This window comes from Trypanosoma melophagium (genome assembly GCF_022059095.1).
Source record: "Trypanosoma melophagium isolate St. Kilda chromosome Unknown ctg26segment0, whole genome shotgun sequence".
NCBI classification, from domain to species: Eukaryota; Euglenozoa; class Kinetoplastea; order Trypanosomatida; family Trypanosomatidae; genus Trypanosoma; species Trypanosoma melophagium.
In genome coordinates, this window is record NW_027125157.1 from 387,396 (window position 1) to 407,687 (window position 20,292).

Genomic DNA, 20,292 nt, shown 5'->3' on the forward strand with positions numbered 1-20,292 from the left:
AGGATGGGGGGCGCTGTTATTCAAAGCTTCAGGGGAGTTTTGGCCGCGGGCGGTGCGTGGGAACGCACACCCCATATGATATCTCAAGCGGAGGCACGAGCAGTTCATCTCGCTTTACGCGGTTTTAAAACACATCTACACGGTCCCGTGGATATTCGCGTGGGCAATAAAACCGTCATGCATATTATGCAAAAAGGAAACACACATTCACAAGCTTTGGTGAAGGAAACTGACGCCATCGAAAGAGTTTTGCGCTCGCAAGGCATAAGGCAAAGTGAGATTATGTAGCTTCAGAGCGGAACCCGGGGGACGGCTTATCTCGAGGCAAAACAGCCCGCTCCGTAGACGTAGCGAAGGGGTGGAACTTGCGATGGGGATAGCGGGAGGCGGGTTAAAAGGGCTTCTCAGCGCTTTTATTTCGTCAGTTCTGTTGCGAAAGGGAACCCGCATCAGAGAAAAAAGCTAGGGGCGTTTCGTAAAACTTTGGGGGCGCAGAGGTAGATATGGAAAAAGAAAATTTTTTTTCTCTTTTTTTTTCTTTCTCGAAGGGGAAATAAGTCTTAGATTATTTTACTTTATTTTTTGGTGGGGGCGCTCTTTCGGGCTTCCCCGCGCTGTCCGCTCGAAGCGGGGCGGGTGGTGGCGGGTCGCGTTTCTTTGAGGGCGTCGGTCCGCCCAGCCTGATCTGCGCCAAGATTCCCGCGGGCGGGGGCGACGTTCGTAATTGTTCCCCCGCCCAGGTTTTTTTTAGATATTTTTTTCCACTGGGGGTTCCCGGCGGGCACGCTCACACTGCATTCGGTTGAAGGGTTTTTTGGCCTGTGTTATTGTGTTTTTTGGCCGCCTTGGGTGTGTAGGGCTGGATACTCTCTCCACCCAAGCTCGGCCTATAGCATTGTTTTTTTTTTCAATTTATTCCGGTGGTTTTCTTTTTTCTGGTATTCTGTATTGCCATTTTTTCTCCACATCCTAGAACTGCATCGGAGTGCTTGTTTCTAATCTTTTTTCCTTTAAGGGAACATAGGGTCCTCGGTGTGTTCTTTTTCTTTTTCTTTCTTTGATGTCGTGGTTTTAACCATCTTTCTGTTGACGCATTCTTTATTTTGATTTGGCAGGCCTGATGGGCTGGTAACTATTATTTCCATCTACGGATAGCTTTTGCTTTTCCCTGCTTTTTTGTACCCTTCTCAAGAGCCTTCTATTATATATAATTATTCTGTTTTTTTTTCTGCCTTTACACGAGTCTTGTTTTACGGCACACCAACACGAATTTGTGTGAAGCTTGTTAGAGTGATTAGTCTATACTTTTCCCTTGGATTTCATGAGAGAGATGACGAATATATATTTTTTTCTTTGATTTCTTGTTCTTGTTTTTTTTTACTCTTCTCGCAGGTGGGTATTTCTTATTTCTATTGATAATGCAGAAGCAACAAAATGCTGTAAGCAATGATCCACAGCTTCAAAAGGCTAATGGGTTTACCGAGGCAGAAACCCTTTTGGACGTTATGGTAAAAAAATTCCATTCAACTGATAGAGACGAAGCAGATCCCTTTTTATTGCGAGTGGTTATTGCAGGTAAGAGAACCGAGAATGCAGCTCGCTCGCTTGGGACATTAATGACAGAACTCATCGATGGGGCTGTAGGTGAGAGTGAAAATCCTTTGAGGCTGAAAAGTGATATTACAAGAAAGCCATCAGGTCTTATTATTGATTATGAGAATAACTTTATTGCGATTATTGAGGGATATGAAAGACATATTGTTGGATTTTTGAAACTATTAAAAGAACACTGCGATTTAAAAGACGATGCCAGTTGTTCAGATGTTCGGGTATTATACTTAACAGATGATGTGCTCTCACCACTTGCAATGCCTTTTTCATGTATCGACAAGGTACCGGCTCTAACTGCAGAAGGTGAAGCTATAGAGAAATCGGATGAAGAACTGGCTGATTTGCTTCTAAATGATATAAACAATTTGTTAAAGTTATCGAATTTGGCAGCAAATGAGTTAACAAACAAGCGTAAGATATTTTTAGATAGTGCTAGAGTTAGTCATCCCATGCTTTTCCCCCGAGTGTCTTCACTCAAAAGCTACCTGGAAACAGATCTTTTTTTGAGACTCTCAGAGTATGTGGATCTTTTTGCAAGGGTACCAGAGTTAACTAGAGATGTGGAATTAAATCACCCTGTTGAGGACCCACTGAAATACTAAGGAGGAAAAAGAAAAAACGAATGTTTATTCCTTTTTTTTTCGGTTCTATTTGTATTATCTCCACAGAATATGTATGTTACTAATGTTGTCTTTGAAGAAGTTGTAAAGCTATAATTTTATTGTTCATATTTTTTGTTCTGTTTTCTTTTTTTTATTTGTGTGCATGGGTGAACTTTAAATTGTCTTCTCTCTCTCTCTCTCTATTTATTTCTTTCACTCATGCAATTTTTCTCGTTTTTTTTTCATTGAGCAAAAAAAAAAAAAAAGAAGAGAAGAGGGTGTAGAAAAAACAAAAACAAATACTATGCCGGCTAAAAGGAGTGCTAAGGTCCATAAATTTCATGAGACTGCGGGAGATGATCAATTGCCCGTTTTCTCTATATTAATTGAAAAGGAGGGAGAGGGAATGTTTGGACGTATTGATGTAGAATTGCTGGTACAGAAGGCCCCCAAGGCATGTGAATTTTTTCTCCAAAGTTGTTCAGGGGCTTCTAATGGAGAAAAAAAGGGTGCCAAAAGAGTTTCTTACAGACATAATCATTTTCTTCGGCTTACGAATGTGGGATTACAGGTTGGTGATCGTTCTGGCATTCGAACTTCCTCAGCTCTTGATGTTGAAAATGAAATTGGTCGTGTAAGTCATGGGATGGGAGTTATTTCTCTCTGTCGATCTTCTTCTTTACTTGATGAGTCTTTTTTTTTCTGTTTAACTAACGATAGAGCTGAGCTTGAATCTTTAGATAAGAGGCATGCTGCGTTTGGAAGAGTTGTGGGAGGAATGGATACTCTCTTTGCCATACATGATGATCTTTTACCTTATGTGAAAGAGGGATGCGTTATTGAAGGAAGTCCATATACAATATCAGGAATTTTTCCAAAGACAAACACGTGACTAGTTTCTTTTTAGCTTTACTTCCCATATTATGCAAAAGATGATATATCAACTACTGGTTTCTTTCTCTCTGTTGCTGTCTTTGTTTTTTTTTTTTCTCTCTCTCTTTCTTTTTTTTTTTTGACTCAGACTGTTTCTATATGAAATGGAACACATATATAAATTTACTTCTTTATCACTCCTTCGCCTCTTTTTTCTTCCTTGATCTGTTTTTTTTTTTTCGTTTCGTTTGTTCCATTCTGGTTAGGGATAATATGGCCCACCATGCATTAGTTAGTGAAAGCGTGGTATCAGGGCTAAGTTTAGAATTGGTATCATATGCTATCAGACGTCAAAGTAATGAAATGGAAGAAAACTCATCTGTAAGCACCAGAAAAGAGATGGAGTTGAATGCTCTAAAAGATCTTGAAGGTCTTGGTTTACTTATCGGTCTGCGTTTATCAGAGCGTCTTTTATATCGAGAAGCAACTTTTGGTGTATCAACTCCTTTGGATGTAGCTCGTTTTGTAGGGCAACAATTGTGGAAATCCGCCTTTGGAAAGAAAATAGATCGAATGAAACACATGGATAATATTTATTTTTCTCTTATTGACAATAATTTTCGATGGTTACAAGGATTTTCGAGGTTAAAGACGGGATACGTCGTCTCAACATTAGTTGTTTGTCCTCCTGGTTATTCAGAGGGATCAGTGGCTTCTGATGAGGCTTCACCATCCCGGAGAGAAAGGGCAGATAACTCACCAAGTCACAAGGATATTCTAGTATATACTGTAGGAATACTGAGAGGTGTCACTCAAGTATTGTACCCTCATGGATCTATTAGGATACACGCAACGCTTAACCAAGAAAATGAAACTCAGTTCATTCTTGATTTTAGACCTCAATCCTCATCATAAATACTTCAGGCTGCTGTTTTTTTTTATTGTTATTCCTGCAAAAAATAGAAGAAAAAGATTTTGTAAATGTAATCTAAGAAGAGTAGGAAGGAACAAGTATATATTTACAGTATGTGAAACTTATAGAATATTTCCTTTTCTGTGATTGTGTGTGTTCTATTTTTTTTTTCTTTTTGTTTTTTAAAGCAACAAGGAGTAAGTTTAATGCTTCGTTCTCTGGGAAAACGCGCCACGGCCCTTGGTTATGTGCAAAGTCGCAATTATACCCTCCTTAAGGTAGAAAAGCCATGTGCTACGCTTGCCGATAAGATTGTTCGAGGAAAGGAGCCCACTGTATTTTACACACACCCTTGTTATGTGATGTCAAGGGAAAAAATGCTCTATACGATATGGGTCGATTCTGGTATTTTTAGTATTTCTTGGAAAGTTATGACGCCATTTTTTGCTACTGCTTATTTCTTTAAAGCTTAGAAGAAGAAATATAATTTGTAGGAGATAGTTGGAGGAAATGTGAAAAAAAAAGGGAAGGGGCTGGGGTCAAATTTTATTGAATGAGATATGTAGGCCTTCTCTTTTTTTTTCTTGTATCTTCATGGTCAAATTTAAATAGACTACGGTACCTCTCCTTTAAAATTTTTTAAAATTCTTGTCTTCTGTATGTATGTGTGTCCTTTTTTTCTTTTTCTTAAATTATTTACCTCTTCTTCTGCTTACTATGTATCTAGACAAAGGGATGAAATATGTGGCGTTCTCGTATATTTCTATTGAAAGCTAGTGAAGCATTTTATCCATTACCCTCAGTTATGGATGGACGCTCTTTTGTAGCTTTTGTTCGCTCTCGTACCGCTCGACTTGCAAGTTTTTTGGAATTAGAAGCACTGACTGCAAATCATGCACAACGTTCAAAGTTCTTTGATACACAGAAACGTGAAGAAATTACAAAATCCTTGGATGATCTTTTGAATTTAAAGGAGAGGGAGGTAGAACGTGTTATTTGGGAACAACATAAATTAACTGATGAACGTTTAGTAACATGTCTTGTACCCTATCAACTGGCGGCAAACATCATTATGAAAGGTCTCCCAAAGGAATTGCGAAGAAAATGTGTAGAAGAATTAAAAATGGAAGAGGCTTCTATAGCTTCTGGGGTTATTAATAAAGGGGATAACAAATATATTCAGTGGGTAGAGAAGGATGTTTTTGTCTCTACAGGTCTTAATTATTTAAGGCGTCTTTCTTCACGTCAACATTTACGTATCCCAATTATTGCGCTTGTGGGACACACTCAACATGGAAAAACAACACTACTAGATGTGTTACAAGAAACAAATTTTAGAAAAGAAGAATCAAGGGGAATAACTCAGTCAATAAGAGCATTTACTCTCTTTTCTTCAGTAAAGAATTCTTCAGATGTAACTTTTGTGGATACTCCTGGACAACGTGTTTTTGCAGAGACTCGATATCATGCACAAATTATAGCAGATTATTTGTTAATAGTAGTTTCTGTAATGGAAGGTGTTCAAAGTCAAACATATGAGGTAATAAAAGTGGCGTTAAATGTTGATAGACCAGTTGTGGTGGTTTTAAATAAAGTCGATTTATTTTCAAATGCAAAGAAAGCAGGTGAAGCAGTTTCTAAAGTTTTGGTGGATCTTCGAGAAGCCGGTTTAAATGTTTCTATGATTCATAATAAAAAAGATCTTGAACGTCTACGATCTACTCAAACAAATATAAATGAGGATGGTAAAGTATCTAAAGTAGGTGATAATAGTTTCCAGTTATTTGCACCTATGAAAAAAGTAGATCCAAATTATAAGGGTAGTAGAAAATATCCACTCGTTGAATTACAACGTCGTTGCGTTGGAGTGTGTGTGTCAGCTAGGGAACGAAAGAACCTAAATCTTCTTTGGTCAATTATTGAATTAATGTGCTCAACCTATCCACCACTTTGTCACAGTAAATCATCAGACTACCTATCACATTCTTGTTCAATTCAAGCTGTTATATTGGAGTCTTCAAAACATCTTTTTGATGAAGAGGGTTTTAGGGTTAACAAGATTCGCCAAAAGATTCAGAGAAAGCAAGATATAACTAGAGAGAAACGCCAAATTCAGTTTTCAAGAAAAAGTATATCTGTAAGAATAAATTCCTCACTAAATGCTACTCAAAATAAAATTAATAGTACAAATCCAACTAGTACAAACTGTTTGGTTTTAACTGTCATAGTTAAAGAGGGTTGTATTACAAAGGGAGTTCCCTTTATTGCTGATCAAACTAAAGGGCAGGTAGATTATATGGTAGATGCTCTTGGTAATCCTGTGAATCAGGCAACTCCGGGTATGGCAGTTACAATAATAGATCTCCATAGTACTACTGGATGTCCTGGTGTAGGAATTCATTTACTTTCTTTTCCTTCTATGAAAGAAAGGGATAATATTTTTGAATACAGAAGATTACTCCAATGGTATGTAGAGTGTTTTACAGATAGATTACATCTTCTTCGTCCAAGAGGGATGAATGTTTCTTTTGCTCACTTAGGTGATTATGGTCAACTTAAAAATACGGTTTGCTTGGAATATCAACTTCTTTATGGACCTCCAGAGGTTCCATCTTTACCTGAATCAGAATTAAATTCTTCTAATGATCAAAATTTGACATGTAACTCTAAATCTCCAGTAAAGAGTATTGCAGAATATTTAAGTGAAAAGAATACTGAAAATCAAGATGAACAAAAATATTTTATGCTCGAAGGTAAAAATAATGAAAATAAGGTTATGATGGATGAAGATCTTAAGATTACATTAGAAGCTACCTGGATGCAATTACAACCTCAGTCTCGTCCACAAACACAAGAATCATATGAAGAGCTTATTAAAAATTGTCTTCAAATTGGTGTTCTTTTCAAAGTTGATTCTTGGCATAGTGCACGAATACTTTATCGTGAAACTGCTCGGTTAGGAACAAGAAAGGTTGCATTTCATGTTATTGGAATGCGGTTTGGTGAATTGCTTGTGGATGATATTTTATTTTTTGGTAGGGCAATGAAAATTGTTGTGTGTTACCGTACTCCTGTAGGTGCTTCTATAGATCTTGATAGGTACCTTGAAATAAATGATACTTGGACCTTGCAAACTGATGATATATCTGATGTTGTTCTGTTTCTCAAGTGGTGTGCAGTGGAGCTTCATAAGGAGCATGCTCCTGATGATTGTGGAGTGGTTGAACCAAACAATAAGAGCTACTTTATGTTTGTTAATGGTAGTTCGACAAAAGATACCAAATGCAAGGACAATCAAGAGAGGAGTGGAAAAGATCGTCGTCTCCTTATCACACCAAAATATTCACATTAGTAATTGTAAATTCTTGACACTATTCGTATAACTTATTCTGTTTCGCATTTATGTGTATTATTATTATTATTATTATTATTATTTTGTTTTCTTATTATATATATCGGCTGCAGTTTTTTTCTTTGTGAAATGCTGCTCGGAATAATAATAAGAATAAAACAAGCAAAAAGAATAAAATGAAAGAGTATACATTATAAACGGAAAAGAAAAAGACAAATAAACAACAATAGTTCTTATGTACACCTTTATTTTATTTGTATTGATATGACTAGCTTGTTTTTTTTTTGATTTTCTTTTTTCTTTTTTCCTTCTTTTTGCTAGCATATAGGAGGAGGTGGATAACGTAAGAAAAGTTACGTACACGCATACACACACAGAGGAAGAGAAAGGAAAAAAAGAAGAATGACTGGGACTCATGGTGATCACAACACCGAGAACGATGGTGGTCATCTACAAATGGCAATAAATTATTGTGCGGCTTCAAAGCACCTTCTAGCAATTAAAGCATACGAACGAGTTCTCTCTGAGCAAGGAAATGAGACTATCATAAAGCTTTCACCCTCACAAGTTTTTCATTTGGTACCACCAGATGCCTTATTCAGGGATTTTATCCTATGCTGCAATGTCTTCTGTGTGAAGAGCGTTGAAACGAACATGGAACTGGCAATAGATTTTCTTCGCATATGCCTTGAGCAGTTGAAGAGGTGTAGTTATCTGAATGGAGAATTTGAGACGTATAACCATGATAAGAAGGTCCCTATTTCAAGCAACATGGATAGAGGTCTCTTACTACTAGTCTGTTTGACGTTAAATAACTGGGGTTGTTTACTCCTACGATCAGGTGAGATTGGACGTGCCATGGCTGTCTTCCAGACCGCCCTTGAAACCTCCATAGCGGAAGAACTCACCTGTGTGATTCTCCTCAACTTGTGTACACTACACATCCAAAACTGCTGCTTTCCCGAAGCCAGTGATACCGCCATGACAGTACTACACGCAACCGACAGTAGTGATGCGGAAGAGAGTAAGGAGGAGAAGAGTGATGCCGATCGCCCAGTACTACTCCCTGCTGCGATGTACGCCGACGCCCGTCCGCTACTCGCCGCCCTCGCCGAACACAACGCGGGAATTGCGGCGGAGTACATGGCAACAGCAGCGGCCGTCACACACTACACCGCCGCTGAGGCACGCCTCGCAGAGGGCCCACACCAGCAGTGGGCGGCAGTAGCGGCGAACTGTCGCCGGCGACTACACGCATTGCTGCAGCGACGACGTGAGGAGGCAATCATGAGACGGCGAGAGGAAGAGGCGGAGGCGGAGGCGGAGGCGGAGCAACATGCGAATGGTAATGGAATGGGAAGGGGAAGTTTAAATCTGCGGCGGGTACGAAGTCTGCGGAATATTGGGCCAAACACTAGTACCAATACACCACCACCAATGACATCAGTGCAGCGACGGCCGGGGTCTAGGGTGAAGAGTGGATTGCGTAGAGGCCGGCGACGTCTCTCTCCCTCCACCACTACCGGAGAAGAGCCGGTTGAACTTCCTCCTATTAACGCAGAACTGCGTCAACGAATTCGTAGCGGCGGTTTAACAGATGTGGTAATTCCATTTCTACGTACAGCAGAGGTGAGGGATATTGTATTTGGAGAGGAGCGGATATTTGAATCACCCTTTTCTTTTATGGAAAGTGCAGTTACATGTAATGTTACTATGATTATGCTATGTGAGGAAACACCACTTCAGAAGGCGGATGAAGCAGAGAGGGAGAATGTAGCTCCAGTACGAAGAACTGTCTGGTCCTTATTTGGACCACGACGTGATAGTATGCTAGACATGCCACACGCTAAACCCAAAGCAACAGCTATGCCACCAGCAATAGTAGTTGATGCTATTAACAGTCTTATGCCACCACCACCAATCCCAGAGAAGATAATTGAAAATGCCCAACGAACTGTTGCAGGACTTAAAAAACTTTTAACTAATCGATTGACAGTTCTCATTAGAGCTGAGAATGCGTTTGAAGAAAGATGGGAAGCGACTACTGTAGTAAAGAGTGCCCTAGTAGCATATAGTTTGGCTCAGGATATTCTAAAACTAAAGATAAGCATGAAGGAAAAAAGGGAAAAACAAATTGTATTAGAAGATAGCAGTGCGAGAAGGATAGTACGTTTCTTTCGAAAGGTGCTTGAAGGCAAACGTTGGAAGGAAGGTTCAATACCAAAAGGTGTTGCCCTCCGATATGTTGAGGAAAAGGTAGCTATCACGATGCAAAAGTATGTACGACGTTGGTTGGCAAAAAGAGAAATTCAAAGACTTCGAGATGAACGTCGAAGAAAAGATATGGCGGCAATGAAAATTCAAAGTATTTATCATGCACGTGTTGCACGTCAGAGGTACCTTGAACTTCAACAAGAAGAACGAAATAGATTAGAAGCAGAGAAAGAAAAAGAAAAATTAGAATTCGCAGCAACGCAAATTCAACGAGCATATCGACGGCATACATTCCTTCTTCATAAATTGTATGAGCGAGGACACAGAAAAGAGTTTATTCTCCATCACTACAAGTACTCTAGAGAGTACTACGCTACAGTTATTCAAAAAACTTTTCGTGGTTATTTAGTGCGACGTATCTATGGTGCTGCAGTTTATGCAAAACGATGTTATGGTAGGAATTGTTATCGTGCGGAGGTGTTAAATATATGCGCTACAAGAATCCAAACTGCCTTTCGTGGATATCTAACACTTCGAACCACAAAAGATCAACTCCAGAAACACTTAGAACAAGGTAAGCAAAAAGCATTGGAAATGAATCAGCGTAATGTTCATGAGGCTGCAATAGTCATTCAATGTGCTTATCGTTGTTATAAGGCACGTTGTACCACATCTGAACTTAGGCGAGTCAGAGAGAAGGAGCATCTGCTTCGGCGTAGTCAAGTGTATCCACCGTTTCGACTGGAAGAGCGGGTGTACTAAGCGCAATGTAAAGTGAAGGAGCAAAGAAAAAAGAAAAATGTAAATTAAGCCACAAGAAATGTGTATCCTATGAGATGTGAAAAAGAGAAAAGATGAAATTTTTTTTTTCTTGTTTTAATTTGTTCTCTATGTTTTTTTTTCTTTTTCCCCCCTCTACCTTCAGTGAGTGTGTCCTGGTACAGTTGCTACATGTATCTTTTTTTTTTCCTTCTTTGGACACATACATACATATACGCACATATATGTATATATATACTTGCATATATGTGTAGGCATGCAGATACTAAGAGAAAGGTGAGAAGGAATAGTGGTGATATGAAAATCTTCCGTGTCCTTTACGTTTTTTCTTTTCTTTCGTTTTCTTGCTTTGGTTACTTGTTTTTTTTTTTTAAAGTACGTAGTTAGAAACAACAACAATAGTCCAATAGTAGAAATCAAAATCAAAGAGGAAAAAGGGATACTTCTCTCAATTTTTCTCTCACAAGACTTCATACGACAAGAATGGGTAATATAAGTTCTTTTTGGTATTACGAACCTAATAAATGCTCAAAATGTCTTCGATCTGGCAAACTCTTTGAACCAATTACTCCTTGTATTCGTTGTAGACACTATTTATGCGTATACTGTTCCAAGTCTGTGCAATTAAATAAATGTACCACAAGTTGGCCTATTTTGCGTTTGGTATTCTCATCACCTCGAGCTCCACGGTGTTGTTTTTCATGTGGAAGTCCTCTTCTATCACTGAATGATGAGATTCTACGCTACATTATGTTATTTCTTACATACAAAAATCAAGATCGTCTTCTTAGGGTTTGCACACGTTTTCATAGTGTTTTACTTCTTCCATATGAATATGCTAAAAGTCTAGAGGAAAAATATATTTGGAAGGATCCTCGTGACATTTTGTATGCTAGTAGAAGAAGCATTATACTGCGTGGTGTGGATCGTATTACAGGTGCTACACATGCATTGAAGTTAATACCAAAATCTCAGATGCTCTCACGTCGTCTTTGGCAAAGACTACAACAGTGTATTGATATTCGTCGAGCAGCATCAGCGTATCCTGAATTTTTTGTAACATTTCACGGTGCATTTCAGACACGTGAATTTATTGTATTAGTAATGGAACTCCTTCCATCCGAAAGGTATCAATCTCTCTCATCTGTTATACAATGTGGTAAACTAACAGAGACAAAATCCCGATTAATTATTACACGTTTGCTAGAAGCTGTACGATGCTTACATGACGAACTTCATGTTGTGCATCGTGAACTATCACTTGATGCGGTTTTTGTTGCACGTGATAACTTTGAAGATGTTCGTGTATTACACTTTCATTATGCACGCTTCTTAAAACCATCCCTGCATTCATCATATTTACAAGAAATACACAGACAACAGCAACTACAGAAACAAACAGAAGCGTCCTGTCTTGTACCAAATTCAGTAGGGTTTAGAAATGAAGATCGTGGAGCTCCCACAATGACAGCGTTGCTTCATGTTAAACAATTCTCAAAACCACCACCACTTTCTCTTCCACAAGATTTTGGATTATTACGTAGAGCTGGATTTTATGCTAAACTCGCGCGAGATCGGGAGGCACAACTACAAGAGGCTGCAACTCGATCACAAGGTTTCTCTCATTCGACTTTTGAAACTCAGCGCTACTGTAGTTCTACAGTTAACAACAATATAACGAACATATCTGGTGCTGTATTTGAATCCACAGAAGGTGATAGGACTATCCCATTTAGTTTATCTCCAAGGCATCAACCTAATCCCACTGAGGCCACATCAGCTTTAATGACGAAAGGATGTGGTAATGGAAATGACAATAATACCCTTACTTTTTCTGTCAATGGTGATGATAATAGCGTTACTGCTCCTCTTCCTCCTCCTGCTGGTGTTGCTGATGGTAACAATAATAATAATAATAATAATAATAATAATAATAATAATAATAATAATAATAATAATAATAATAATAATAATAATAATACCTATGAAGATAATGATGATGACTTTCTTATTGTTGCTACACCACGAGCATCTGCTACATATGCCGCTCCAGAGCTTAGCGCATCATTGTGCTCACAATCCATTGTACCCTCACTCACTATTCGTGCAGTTGATGTTAAAAAATGGGATGTTTTTGCTATTGGAGGAATTTTCTATAAACTTCTTGCTTCTTCTTTGCATAATGATGGTAAATCTCTTCAATGTCCCAATTGGGATACGCTTAGTGCTCTTATTAGTCGAGAAAGTATTCTTCTTTTGCTTTCTTTGATGCACTTTGAACCTTCTTGTCGTGCATCTTGTAGGGAAGCTCTAAAACTTCTCTATGAGCAATATGGACATTATACGCCAGAAAGTATTTGATAGAGAGAACAGTTGTTTATTTATTTATTTCTTGTTATTTCCGTCTTACTGAGTTTTGAGTACATGCAAAAAATTTGCCGTGTGATCCATTGCACTTATCGCAACATTTATTACTCTTCTTTATACCATTAGGAACACCATTGCTACTACTGTAGTGGTGATGATGGTGGTTCCCAAATAAATACCCATTTTTTGCTTTATTTGCTGACATTTTGCGATAAGAACGGTTAATTTTTATATTATTTATTACCCCCCACCAAAAAAAAAAAAAAAATCTTAATATTGGGAGTAGGTGTGTCGTAAATTTACTTTTTTTTTTACTTAGTCTACAAATGGTAGGTTTATAGGCAAGTGAGAAATGATTAGTACAACATGTCTCCGTCTTATTGAGCAGCATGGCGGATGATGATCACAAAGGCATTCACAGAGTTTGTGTGCCATAACGGCCCAACAGCAATGTCGTTTAAATTTTGTCCAGTGAAGATCCTGTACTTTTAAGTAATCATTCTTGATGGTATTCTAATGCTAAAAAACGATGTACTTCTGGTTAGAATGAGGCAAAAATAAATCATTACAATTGAGGGAGGCCTTGTGTCCTCCCATTATTAGCATTCACTATGCCAGGGAATACGGATTTTCCACATGTTTTTGAAGAGGCGCATGTTAAGTTCAGTACCTAATGGGCTGCGTTGCGAGAAAAAGGGTCATTGTCGTATCATTAATGCCAATGCGCTCGAGCGCAGCTAGAGGAACAAAACTTCAGGGATCAGTAAAATGCAAGTATACAATTTCAGGAGATGGAAAACCAAATGGTACAATTGTATCGGGAAGCAACGATAGCAAAAATCCAACTTGGAGAAGTGTAGACACAACATACATCAGCGCTTGAATGAATTGCTAAATCAACAAGAAGCTCAGATTACTGGGTTATTACGACAATTGGGGGCGGAACAACTAAACACAAGTGGGACGGAAGGAGCCCACAGAAACGAAGACCATACTCCCAATAAACAAGGGAGAGATTTAATGCAAAAGACACGACAAAGGTACAAAGTACCAATTGCATTTGAGGAACGGCCAAAATAAGGAATTCAAAGAATACAGGAGCTCAGAGAGTCATTGTAGAAGGTGGAGGTCAGACCAGAGGAGTGAATCTGCACCTTTCTAATTGTGTAATGGATTATTTGATGGATACATCAACCAGTCAATTGGTGACTGCGTATCGGGGGATTTTTCCCATGCCAACCCTATCCCAGTTCAACCTCCATTAAACACGTGGGATAATCTTATTGGAATGGGCAGACAATATTTACAGTGAAGGAATGTCAGCACAACAGGTCCAAATGGGATAACAGCAGCATTACACACAGCTGCGGATAATACAAAGAGTTAAGAAGTCCCCTGGAAATAAAGATGCAGGACATTCGGGAGGCTATCATCGAGTTTCAAAAATGGGATGATCCCCTTCATTACAGGAGACTGTGAAGTGGCGAAGGAAAAACTCCGAAACAAAAATTTTTGCACAACATATTCAGGATCCAGATGCCAATTATAGTGGATTGGAGATCCTTTTCAAAGAAATTCAAGAGTAACACACACAGAGAGCTGAAAGTTGCTTGATAATCGTAGGAGAATATGTACAGCAGGTCAGAGCAGTCATAAAAGGAATGAAGAGAGACGAAAAGTTAATGAAAAAATAACCATAGGAGATATGAAAAATATTCTTTGACCGTACGGAATGAAAGCTCACTCCACAAAGAAAGAGGTACTAGGACACGCCACGGGAACGCTGATGAAAAACATATTTATGTAGGGTTATGAAGTAGTGTTATGGTTTAAGGTTACTGGGGAAGTTTTGGTCACCGGTGATGCCTGGGAGCACTCACCTCATATGATCTCCCAAGTGGAGGTATGCGTCGTTTATCTGGCGTTACGGGATTTTAAAATACATTCGACAAGGACATTGGATATTCGCATAGTCAACGCAACGGTAATGAACATTATACGTAAATAAATCACGTATTCAGAGAAGTTAGTGACGGAAGCCGATACCATAAAAAAAGGTTTTTGCTCTTACAGAATAAAGGCTACTTGGGGCTATGTGGCATCAGAAGAAAATCTAGTAGACGTCACATCTAGAGGGAAAAACATCAACAAAATGAACGTAACGAAGGGGAGAGTGGGAGGTGGGTTAAAAAGGGTCTCTCAGTACACTTCTGTGTTTTCAGTTTTTTTTTTTTAATTTATCGCAAAAACCATTGCGGAAGAATCGGGGTGTACATGGGAAACTGGGAAATGCAGAGTTTGTTATTATATAGTCAAAGTATTTATTTATCTTTTCTTTTTCTCTCTTCTTATGGGGTGAAGGCAATGCTGAGACTATTCTTCCCCATGGGATTTTTTGAGAGAGTGTCTCTTTTCTCTCTTTCTCTCTCTCTGTCTCTGTCTGGTGGTGTGTAAGTGTATGTCTGTGTTTTCATTTATTTCTCTTTATATAGTACTTATAAACAAGATAGCAATTAGAATATAGCTGTTAAGATGGGAACGTCTAGTTCGACACTGGATGTAGGGAAGGCGCTACATTCCCTTCTTGAAGATAGTGTAATAGACAACAAGGTATTTTCCTTATTGTTGGAAACCAGCCTTTCTAACATGGAATTAGAACGTGGGGTTCCATTATCTGATTTAAGAACCATGAGACACTTTTACACAAGAAACTTTGCAATGTTATTATTTAAATGTATCGAGGTTATAGCAAACATTGTAGCTACTCGCCATGAATCAAAAGAAATTACTCCAGTTATGGCACAGGGACTTCAAAATGCCATTCGTTTACTAAGACGAATGCTTCCCATTGCCATGGAAAGTGGAGATACGCTATCTAGTGAAGAGTTGGAGGATTCTGATGAGAAAACTTCTCTTATACAGCAACCGACAGAGAGACAGGAAGAAGAAGTGAAAGAAGAATATGAAAACACTTCTACTGAGAGAGTAAAGGAGAGAAAAGTAAGAACGCATTTTACTAGCACATTTGTGCAATCCTTTTTTGTTGAAAATCTCGCATGTGATGATAACACTCCACTACAACCACTACCACAGCTTCCCCTTGCAGATCCAAATATGCCGATGGCCAAATTTCTAGGTCGATTATTAGTAGATTGCTGTTTTATTAGAGGTTTAACGTTGCCTAATGGCTCTAGTCCTGCAAGACCTAGTAAGACTCACCCATTCGTTGATGAATCACTTCTTTGGTATACTGGAGTAGGCGGAGGAAGTACTACTATGGGAGTTAATGCTACCACACACACTTTACGTCACGAGCTTCTCTTTACACTTACTGTATTTCTCTCATATCCGTTACATTCTTCTATTGGGGTAAGAGATACTATATTTACTGAACCTTTACTTAATGCAAATGATACACCACTTTTTCCAACACTAATTGCATCTGCATTAAATGCGCTTCTTTCTTACGTGCCCTTTGGTTTACTCCCCTATTCAAGTCACTGGGTGGGACCAGAAGAATTAGTAGTTCAGATGAGTGCACATTTCTTGTGTGTTGTGATTTGTTATCCAGGAGCTCCACTGCGTGATGACACACAAAATCCACATACCTCTCTTACTAATGAAACTAGTGACAACAGAGAAGCAAAGGAAAATGTATCTAATGAAAAAAATAAGGAAGAATCAAAAGAACCAGATGTACTAGCACGTAGTCAAGTAATACATAGTGGAAGAGAACTTATTCGTGCAATTACAACTGAGGAAGCTCGATACATTGTAGTACGTCTACAACCTATTATTGGTCTTAAGTTATATTCAAATAGAACATATTTACCAGAATCTCAGCGATCTTTTACAATGCAAAATGAATTCATGATGTTACTTTGGAGATTAATTGATTTGTCTCCTGAGTGTTTTTCAGCTTTTGGACGAGAAACTGAGGTATTAGGTTATATTTTACCTCTTGTAGATTACGCTATTAATGCAAGACGAAATCCACAATATTTTCCTCATCTTCAACTCGTTCTATTTGTTCTACTTCGTTTAAGTGAAGTTAGAACTTTTTGCGTGCAATGCAATACCCCTTTTCGTGAATACATTCCTTTTGAGTTTGATTCATTTGTAGGATCATATAATGATCTTATTATTATCATGTTGTGTTCTTTTATGTTAACAAACAATGAGATGATACGTCCTCTTCACGCTACTTGCAGTGCAGTTATATCGAACCTTGCACCATTTGTCACTACTATTAGTCTTCTCGCTTCAAGTAAACTGAGTCATGTATTTGCTTCTGTTGCAACTAGATGTCTCGCATATGAGGCACAATCAACAACAACAAATACGGCAAATCCAGTGAATACTACAGATGCGATAATAGACCAAATGGTAATGTTAAATATTGTTGAATCTGTTGCTAGCATATTAGAGTATCATGAATCAGGTGCTACACCTCTAATTGCTGCATTTATAGAACGAAAAAGTTTGGTAACTGCCGTTTCTGATGTATTCTTAACATCTGAACGGGATCACTTTCTTATCCCTCCCACCTCAACATTTCTGATCGCAACTATCAGTGCGGCTATTGCAGCAGCAGAGACAATTGTTGAAAGGGCACAAGCTGCGAGAGAAGATCCGGTTGCGGCTATTCGTAACACTACATTGGTGGGTGCTCTACCAACTCCGCATCGCATTGTGGTAAAGCGTCTTAACTCTACATGGCAAATGGAGCAATGGGCAATAGCAACAAACTGGTCATCGCTCTATTCACATACAGCTCCTGGTACATTTGGAGATAAGTATTCAATAAAGATGTTGCGATTTGCCTAAATAACTCCTTTTTTTTGTTTGTCTATGGTATGTGTATGTATGTTTTTTTTGTCTTCGTTTGTCTTTTTCTTGGGGTGGTGAGGCGGAAATGCACGGGACTATCCAAAAAGAGTAATCTAAAAAAAAAAAAAGGAACCGTGTGATTACTAGTAATACTACTGTTATTCCATAATTATGGGATAAAAAAAAGGAATATAGATTCTTTTTTCATTCATTAACCGATCAAATTTATTGAAACAACTTCTGTTTTGAAAAGTTAATATGCTGCGTTTCTTGTTTCAATAAATTCGATATATATCTATACATTCATCCATGTTGCATTTTATTTTTACTTTTATATTTTATTTGTTTTCCTCTCTTCATTACCGCAACTTTATAAGAGTACAATATAACCAAAAAAAAAAAAAAAAAGAAACCAATCACAGAACTCTTCCTGAGAGTAACTCCTTCTAATGGCGTGCTGTCGAGTCTTTGAGGCCCCAAAAGACCTCACATGTCAGGTGTGCTTTGACTCTTTTCAGCAGCCCACACAACTCTTCGCATGTGGACACATCTTCTGTAAAGTCTGCGTGGAAGGCGCTACAAAGTGCCCAACCTGTCGATCCCAAATTGATTACAAAAAACCCGCAACGGAATTAATTCAGAAGGCAGTAGAATTGCTTCCAGTGGTTTGTAGCAGTTGTGCATGGAGAGGGACACGAGCACAGTCACACTCCCACCGTTGTGATACGAATAACACTAATAGCCTCTACAGCAATTACCCACGACTCACTGATGAAGAGTTATACGTCCGGGCCACCTGTAAATCAACTGGTTCCATCTTTGAGGAATCCGGTTCGGCTCAAGGCATACCGTTATGTCAAGCACAACAGAGTCCTACCACAAAGGCTGCACAGGGGATCTACGGCAAGCCGTTATAAAAAATACAAAACAAAAGAAAATAAAAAAAAATGAATGAGTGAATGAATAGAATTTTTTTTGCTTTATTTTATTTTATTTTCTTGCGTTGATGTATGCATTTGGCGTTTCAGGTACGTAATCTATTCCGCTACGTGAAATACTTATCAATTTTTTACCACCACTTTTTTTTCTCTTCAATTAGAATATCTTCTCGTGATTAAAGCACATCATCCAATAAGATACAGCATCATCATCATCATCGAATAAACCTAGTATTTCTGTGGCAAACAAGAAGAGACAAAGAAAGAGATATTGAGTGTATGGGTATGCACAGTTTTGCACTTGTTAAGACCATTTTTTTTTTTTTGGAGAGAATAAATGTGAAGGGCATTGGGGACCAATTCAATGTAAGGAAGCAGGGAGTGAGGTCAAATAAAGTAAAAGGAATGGGAGGATGGGGATGTGTGTCAGACTGACGAGCGGCAAGTTATTTACTGTGAAAAACATAACAGTTGATGTTGTATTTCTTTCCTTCTTTCTTTTCACTGTAATCTTTGCAAGGAAAAAGAGGCGAGGCGATACCTTTTGTGCTAGTGAAGGGGAACCGTCTCTCTTGTTAGAAGCATTGATGCCTCCAATTATCACGGCCACTGACTGCAGTGAGGAGCTGCGCTGCGCCCTCTGCTTGGACTCTTGGAAGGACCCGACAGAAATGGTGCCGTGTGGACATATTTTCTGCCGGGAGTGCGTGGAGGGCATAGAAACATGCCCACTGTGCCGCGTGCCTGCGACCAGCACAAAGAAACCAAACCGAACCATAGTGAATATTGCACTTGCAGTGCCTGTAAGGTGCGTTGCGTGCGGCTGGACTGGCACGCGTGAGCAGGGGAACAGCCATGTGTGTGGTAGCGGCACAAATAAACCCTCCGCACCGCTCTCCTCTGTGCGGGACCCGAAATATCAGTTAGTGCAGCCAACGAGTGCGAGTCCCTGGCTTGAATACGGACTGGCGCAGGAGGAGTACGATCAAATCATGGCCTTGTTTGTCTTTTTTCGATGAGGATGATAGTGGTGGTTTGGACCGCAGAGAGGTTGGGCGTCTCGCACTTTGGCTTAACTTTGCTCGATCTGACCAAGACATTGATCGTATATTTCGTGATATGGATGCCGATGGAAGTGGAACGTTGTCTCTCAATGAGTTTCTCACTTGGTTGCGTTACAACCGACCAGACCCAAAGGCTCTTTACGGACTCTCACAAGCTGAGTATAATACTGTCATGATGCAGTTTCGCACGTACGACAAGGATCAGAATGGTCTACTAAGCGTGGAGGAATTCGCACGACTGGCATTGAGCCTGGGGGAGGTGAGGGATGTTGCTGGGGGTAGGCAACTCTTCAATCTCATTGACACAGATAGAAGTGGGGCAGTAGATCTTCATGAGTTTTTGATATACCGGTCTCGCATGAAACGCAGTTAGTTAAAGATCGTTGGTTTTTTTTTTTCATGGGGGTATGGATCAAGTGCAAGAGAAGAAGAATTGTTCGTGGGTTGTTGCCATAGATAATATCAACAAGAGTATTGTATGTGTGTGGGTATGTATTTCTGAGGACTGTGTTTGTGTCTGTGACCTTTGTTGGTATTCACACCATCTCCATAGTTGGATTATTTCACTGCAGGAGGAATTTCAGAAAAGGGATTACAAAAGAAATACAAAAAACGGTACTTTGTTTCATGGTGGGACATCATATAGGTGAGTCTTCTCTGATGATTTTTCCTGTCTTTAACTTATCTTTATGTTGGGTTGATTTACTGTGGAACTATCTAAATGTTGGGCTCTCTTTTGGTTCTTTAT

The 20,292-nt window shown here is 39.0% G+C and overlaps 10 protein-coding genes across 10 annotated transcripts; all 10 read left to right on the forward strand.

The window, feature by feature from the left end:
• Positions 1 to 1,418: 1,418 nt before the first annotated feature.
• LSM04_001475 (uncharacterized protein) lies at positions 1,419 to 2,213 on the forward strand (the record flags this gene model as incomplete). The annotated part of the gene is made up of 1 exon (XM_067338025.1): positions 1,419 to 2,213. The coding sequence occupies one exon, from the start codon at positions 1,419 to 1,421 to the stop codon at positions 2,211 to 2,213; it is 795 nt and encodes a 264-aa protein (XP_067190642.1).
• A 304-nt stretch (positions 2,214 to 2,517) lies between these two features.
• LSM04_003824 (Cyclophilin-type peptidyl-prolyl cis-trans isomerase domain) lies at positions 2,518 to 3,105 on the forward strand (the record flags this gene model as incomplete). The annotated part of the gene is made up of 1 exon (XM_067338026.1): positions 2,518 to 3,105. One exon carries the CDS (start codon positions 2,518 to 2,520, stop codon positions 3,103 to 3,105), a length of 588 nt encoding a protein of 195 aa, XP_067190732.1.
• A 254-nt stretch (positions 3,106 to 3,359) lies between these two features.
• Positions 3,360 to 4,001, forward strand: LSM04_001951 (Transport protein particle (TRAPP) component; the record flags this gene model as incomplete). The annotated part of the gene is made up of 1 exon (XM_067338027.1): positions 3,360 to 4,001. The coding sequence occupies one exon, from the start codon at positions 3,360 to 3,362 to the stop codon at positions 3,999 to 4,001; it is 642 nt and encodes a 213-aa protein (XP_067190659.1).
• A 204-nt stretch (positions 4,002 to 4,205) lies between these two features.
• Positions 4,206 to 4,472, forward strand: LSM04_000156 (uncharacterized protein; the record flags this gene model as incomplete). The annotated part of the gene is made up of 1 exon (XM_067338028.1): positions 4,206 to 4,472. The coding sequence occupies one exon, from the start codon at positions 4,206 to 4,208 to the stop codon at positions 4,470 to 4,472; it is 267 nt and encodes an 88-aa protein (XP_067190601.1).
• Positions 4,473 to 4,741: 269 nt separating this feature from the next.
• LSM04_005484 (Transcription factor) lies at positions 4,742 to 7,351 on the forward strand (the record flags this gene model as incomplete). Its single annotated transcript, XM_067338029.1, has 1 exon — positions 4,742 to 7,351. One exon carries the CDS (start codon positions 4,742 to 4,744, stop codon positions 7,349 to 7,351), a length of 2,610 nt encoding a protein of 869 aa, XP_067190793.1.
• Positions 7,352 to 7,753: 402 nt separating this feature from the next.
• LSM04_007027 (IQ motif) lies at positions 7,754 to 10,327 on the forward strand (the record flags this gene model as incomplete). Its single annotated transcript, XM_067338030.1, has 1 exon — positions 7,754 to 10,327. One exon carries the CDS (start codon positions 7,754 to 7,756, stop codon positions 10,325 to 10,327), a length of 2,574 nt encoding a protein of 857 aa, XP_067190831.1.
• Positions 10,328 to 10,828: 501 nt separating this feature from the next.
• LSM04_009253 (Protein kinase domain) lies at positions 10,829 to 12,706 on the forward strand (the record flags this gene model as incomplete). Its single annotated transcript, XM_067338031.1, has 1 exon — positions 10,829 to 12,706. The coding sequence occupies one exon, from the start codon at positions 10,829 to 10,831 to the stop codon at positions 12,704 to 12,706; it is 1,878 nt and encodes a 625-aa protein (XP_067190908.1).
• Positions 12,707 to 15,244: 2,538 nt separating this feature from the next.
• LSM04_004118 (uncharacterized protein) lies at positions 15,245 to 17,539 on the forward strand (the record flags this gene model as incomplete). The annotated part of the gene is made up of 1 exon (XM_067338032.1): positions 15,245 to 17,539. The coding sequence occupies one exon, from the start codon at positions 15,245 to 15,247 to the stop codon at positions 17,537 to 17,539; it is 2,295 nt and encodes a 764-aa protein (XP_067190741.1).
• A 452-nt stretch (positions 17,540 to 17,991) lies between these two features.
• Positions 17,992 to 18,459, forward strand: LSM04_005744 (uncharacterized protein; the record flags this gene model as incomplete). Its single annotated transcript, XM_067338033.1, has 1 exon — positions 17,992 to 18,459. The coding sequence occupies one exon, from the start codon at positions 17,992 to 17,994 to the stop codon at positions 18,457 to 18,459; it is 468 nt and encodes a 155-aa protein (XP_067190800.1).
• Positions 18,460 to 19,067: 608 nt separating this feature from the next.
• On the forward strand, positions 19,068 to 19,917 carry LSM04_004613 (EF-hand domain; the record flags this gene model as incomplete). The annotated part of the gene is made up of 2 exons (XM_067338034.1): positions 19,068 to 19,480; positions 19,527 to 19,917. The coding sequence occupies 2 exons, from the start codon at positions 19,068 to 19,070 to the stop codon at positions 19,915 to 19,917; spliced, it is 804 nt and encodes a 267-aa protein (XP_067190758.1).
• Positions 19,918 to 20,292: the final 375 nt, after the last annotated feature.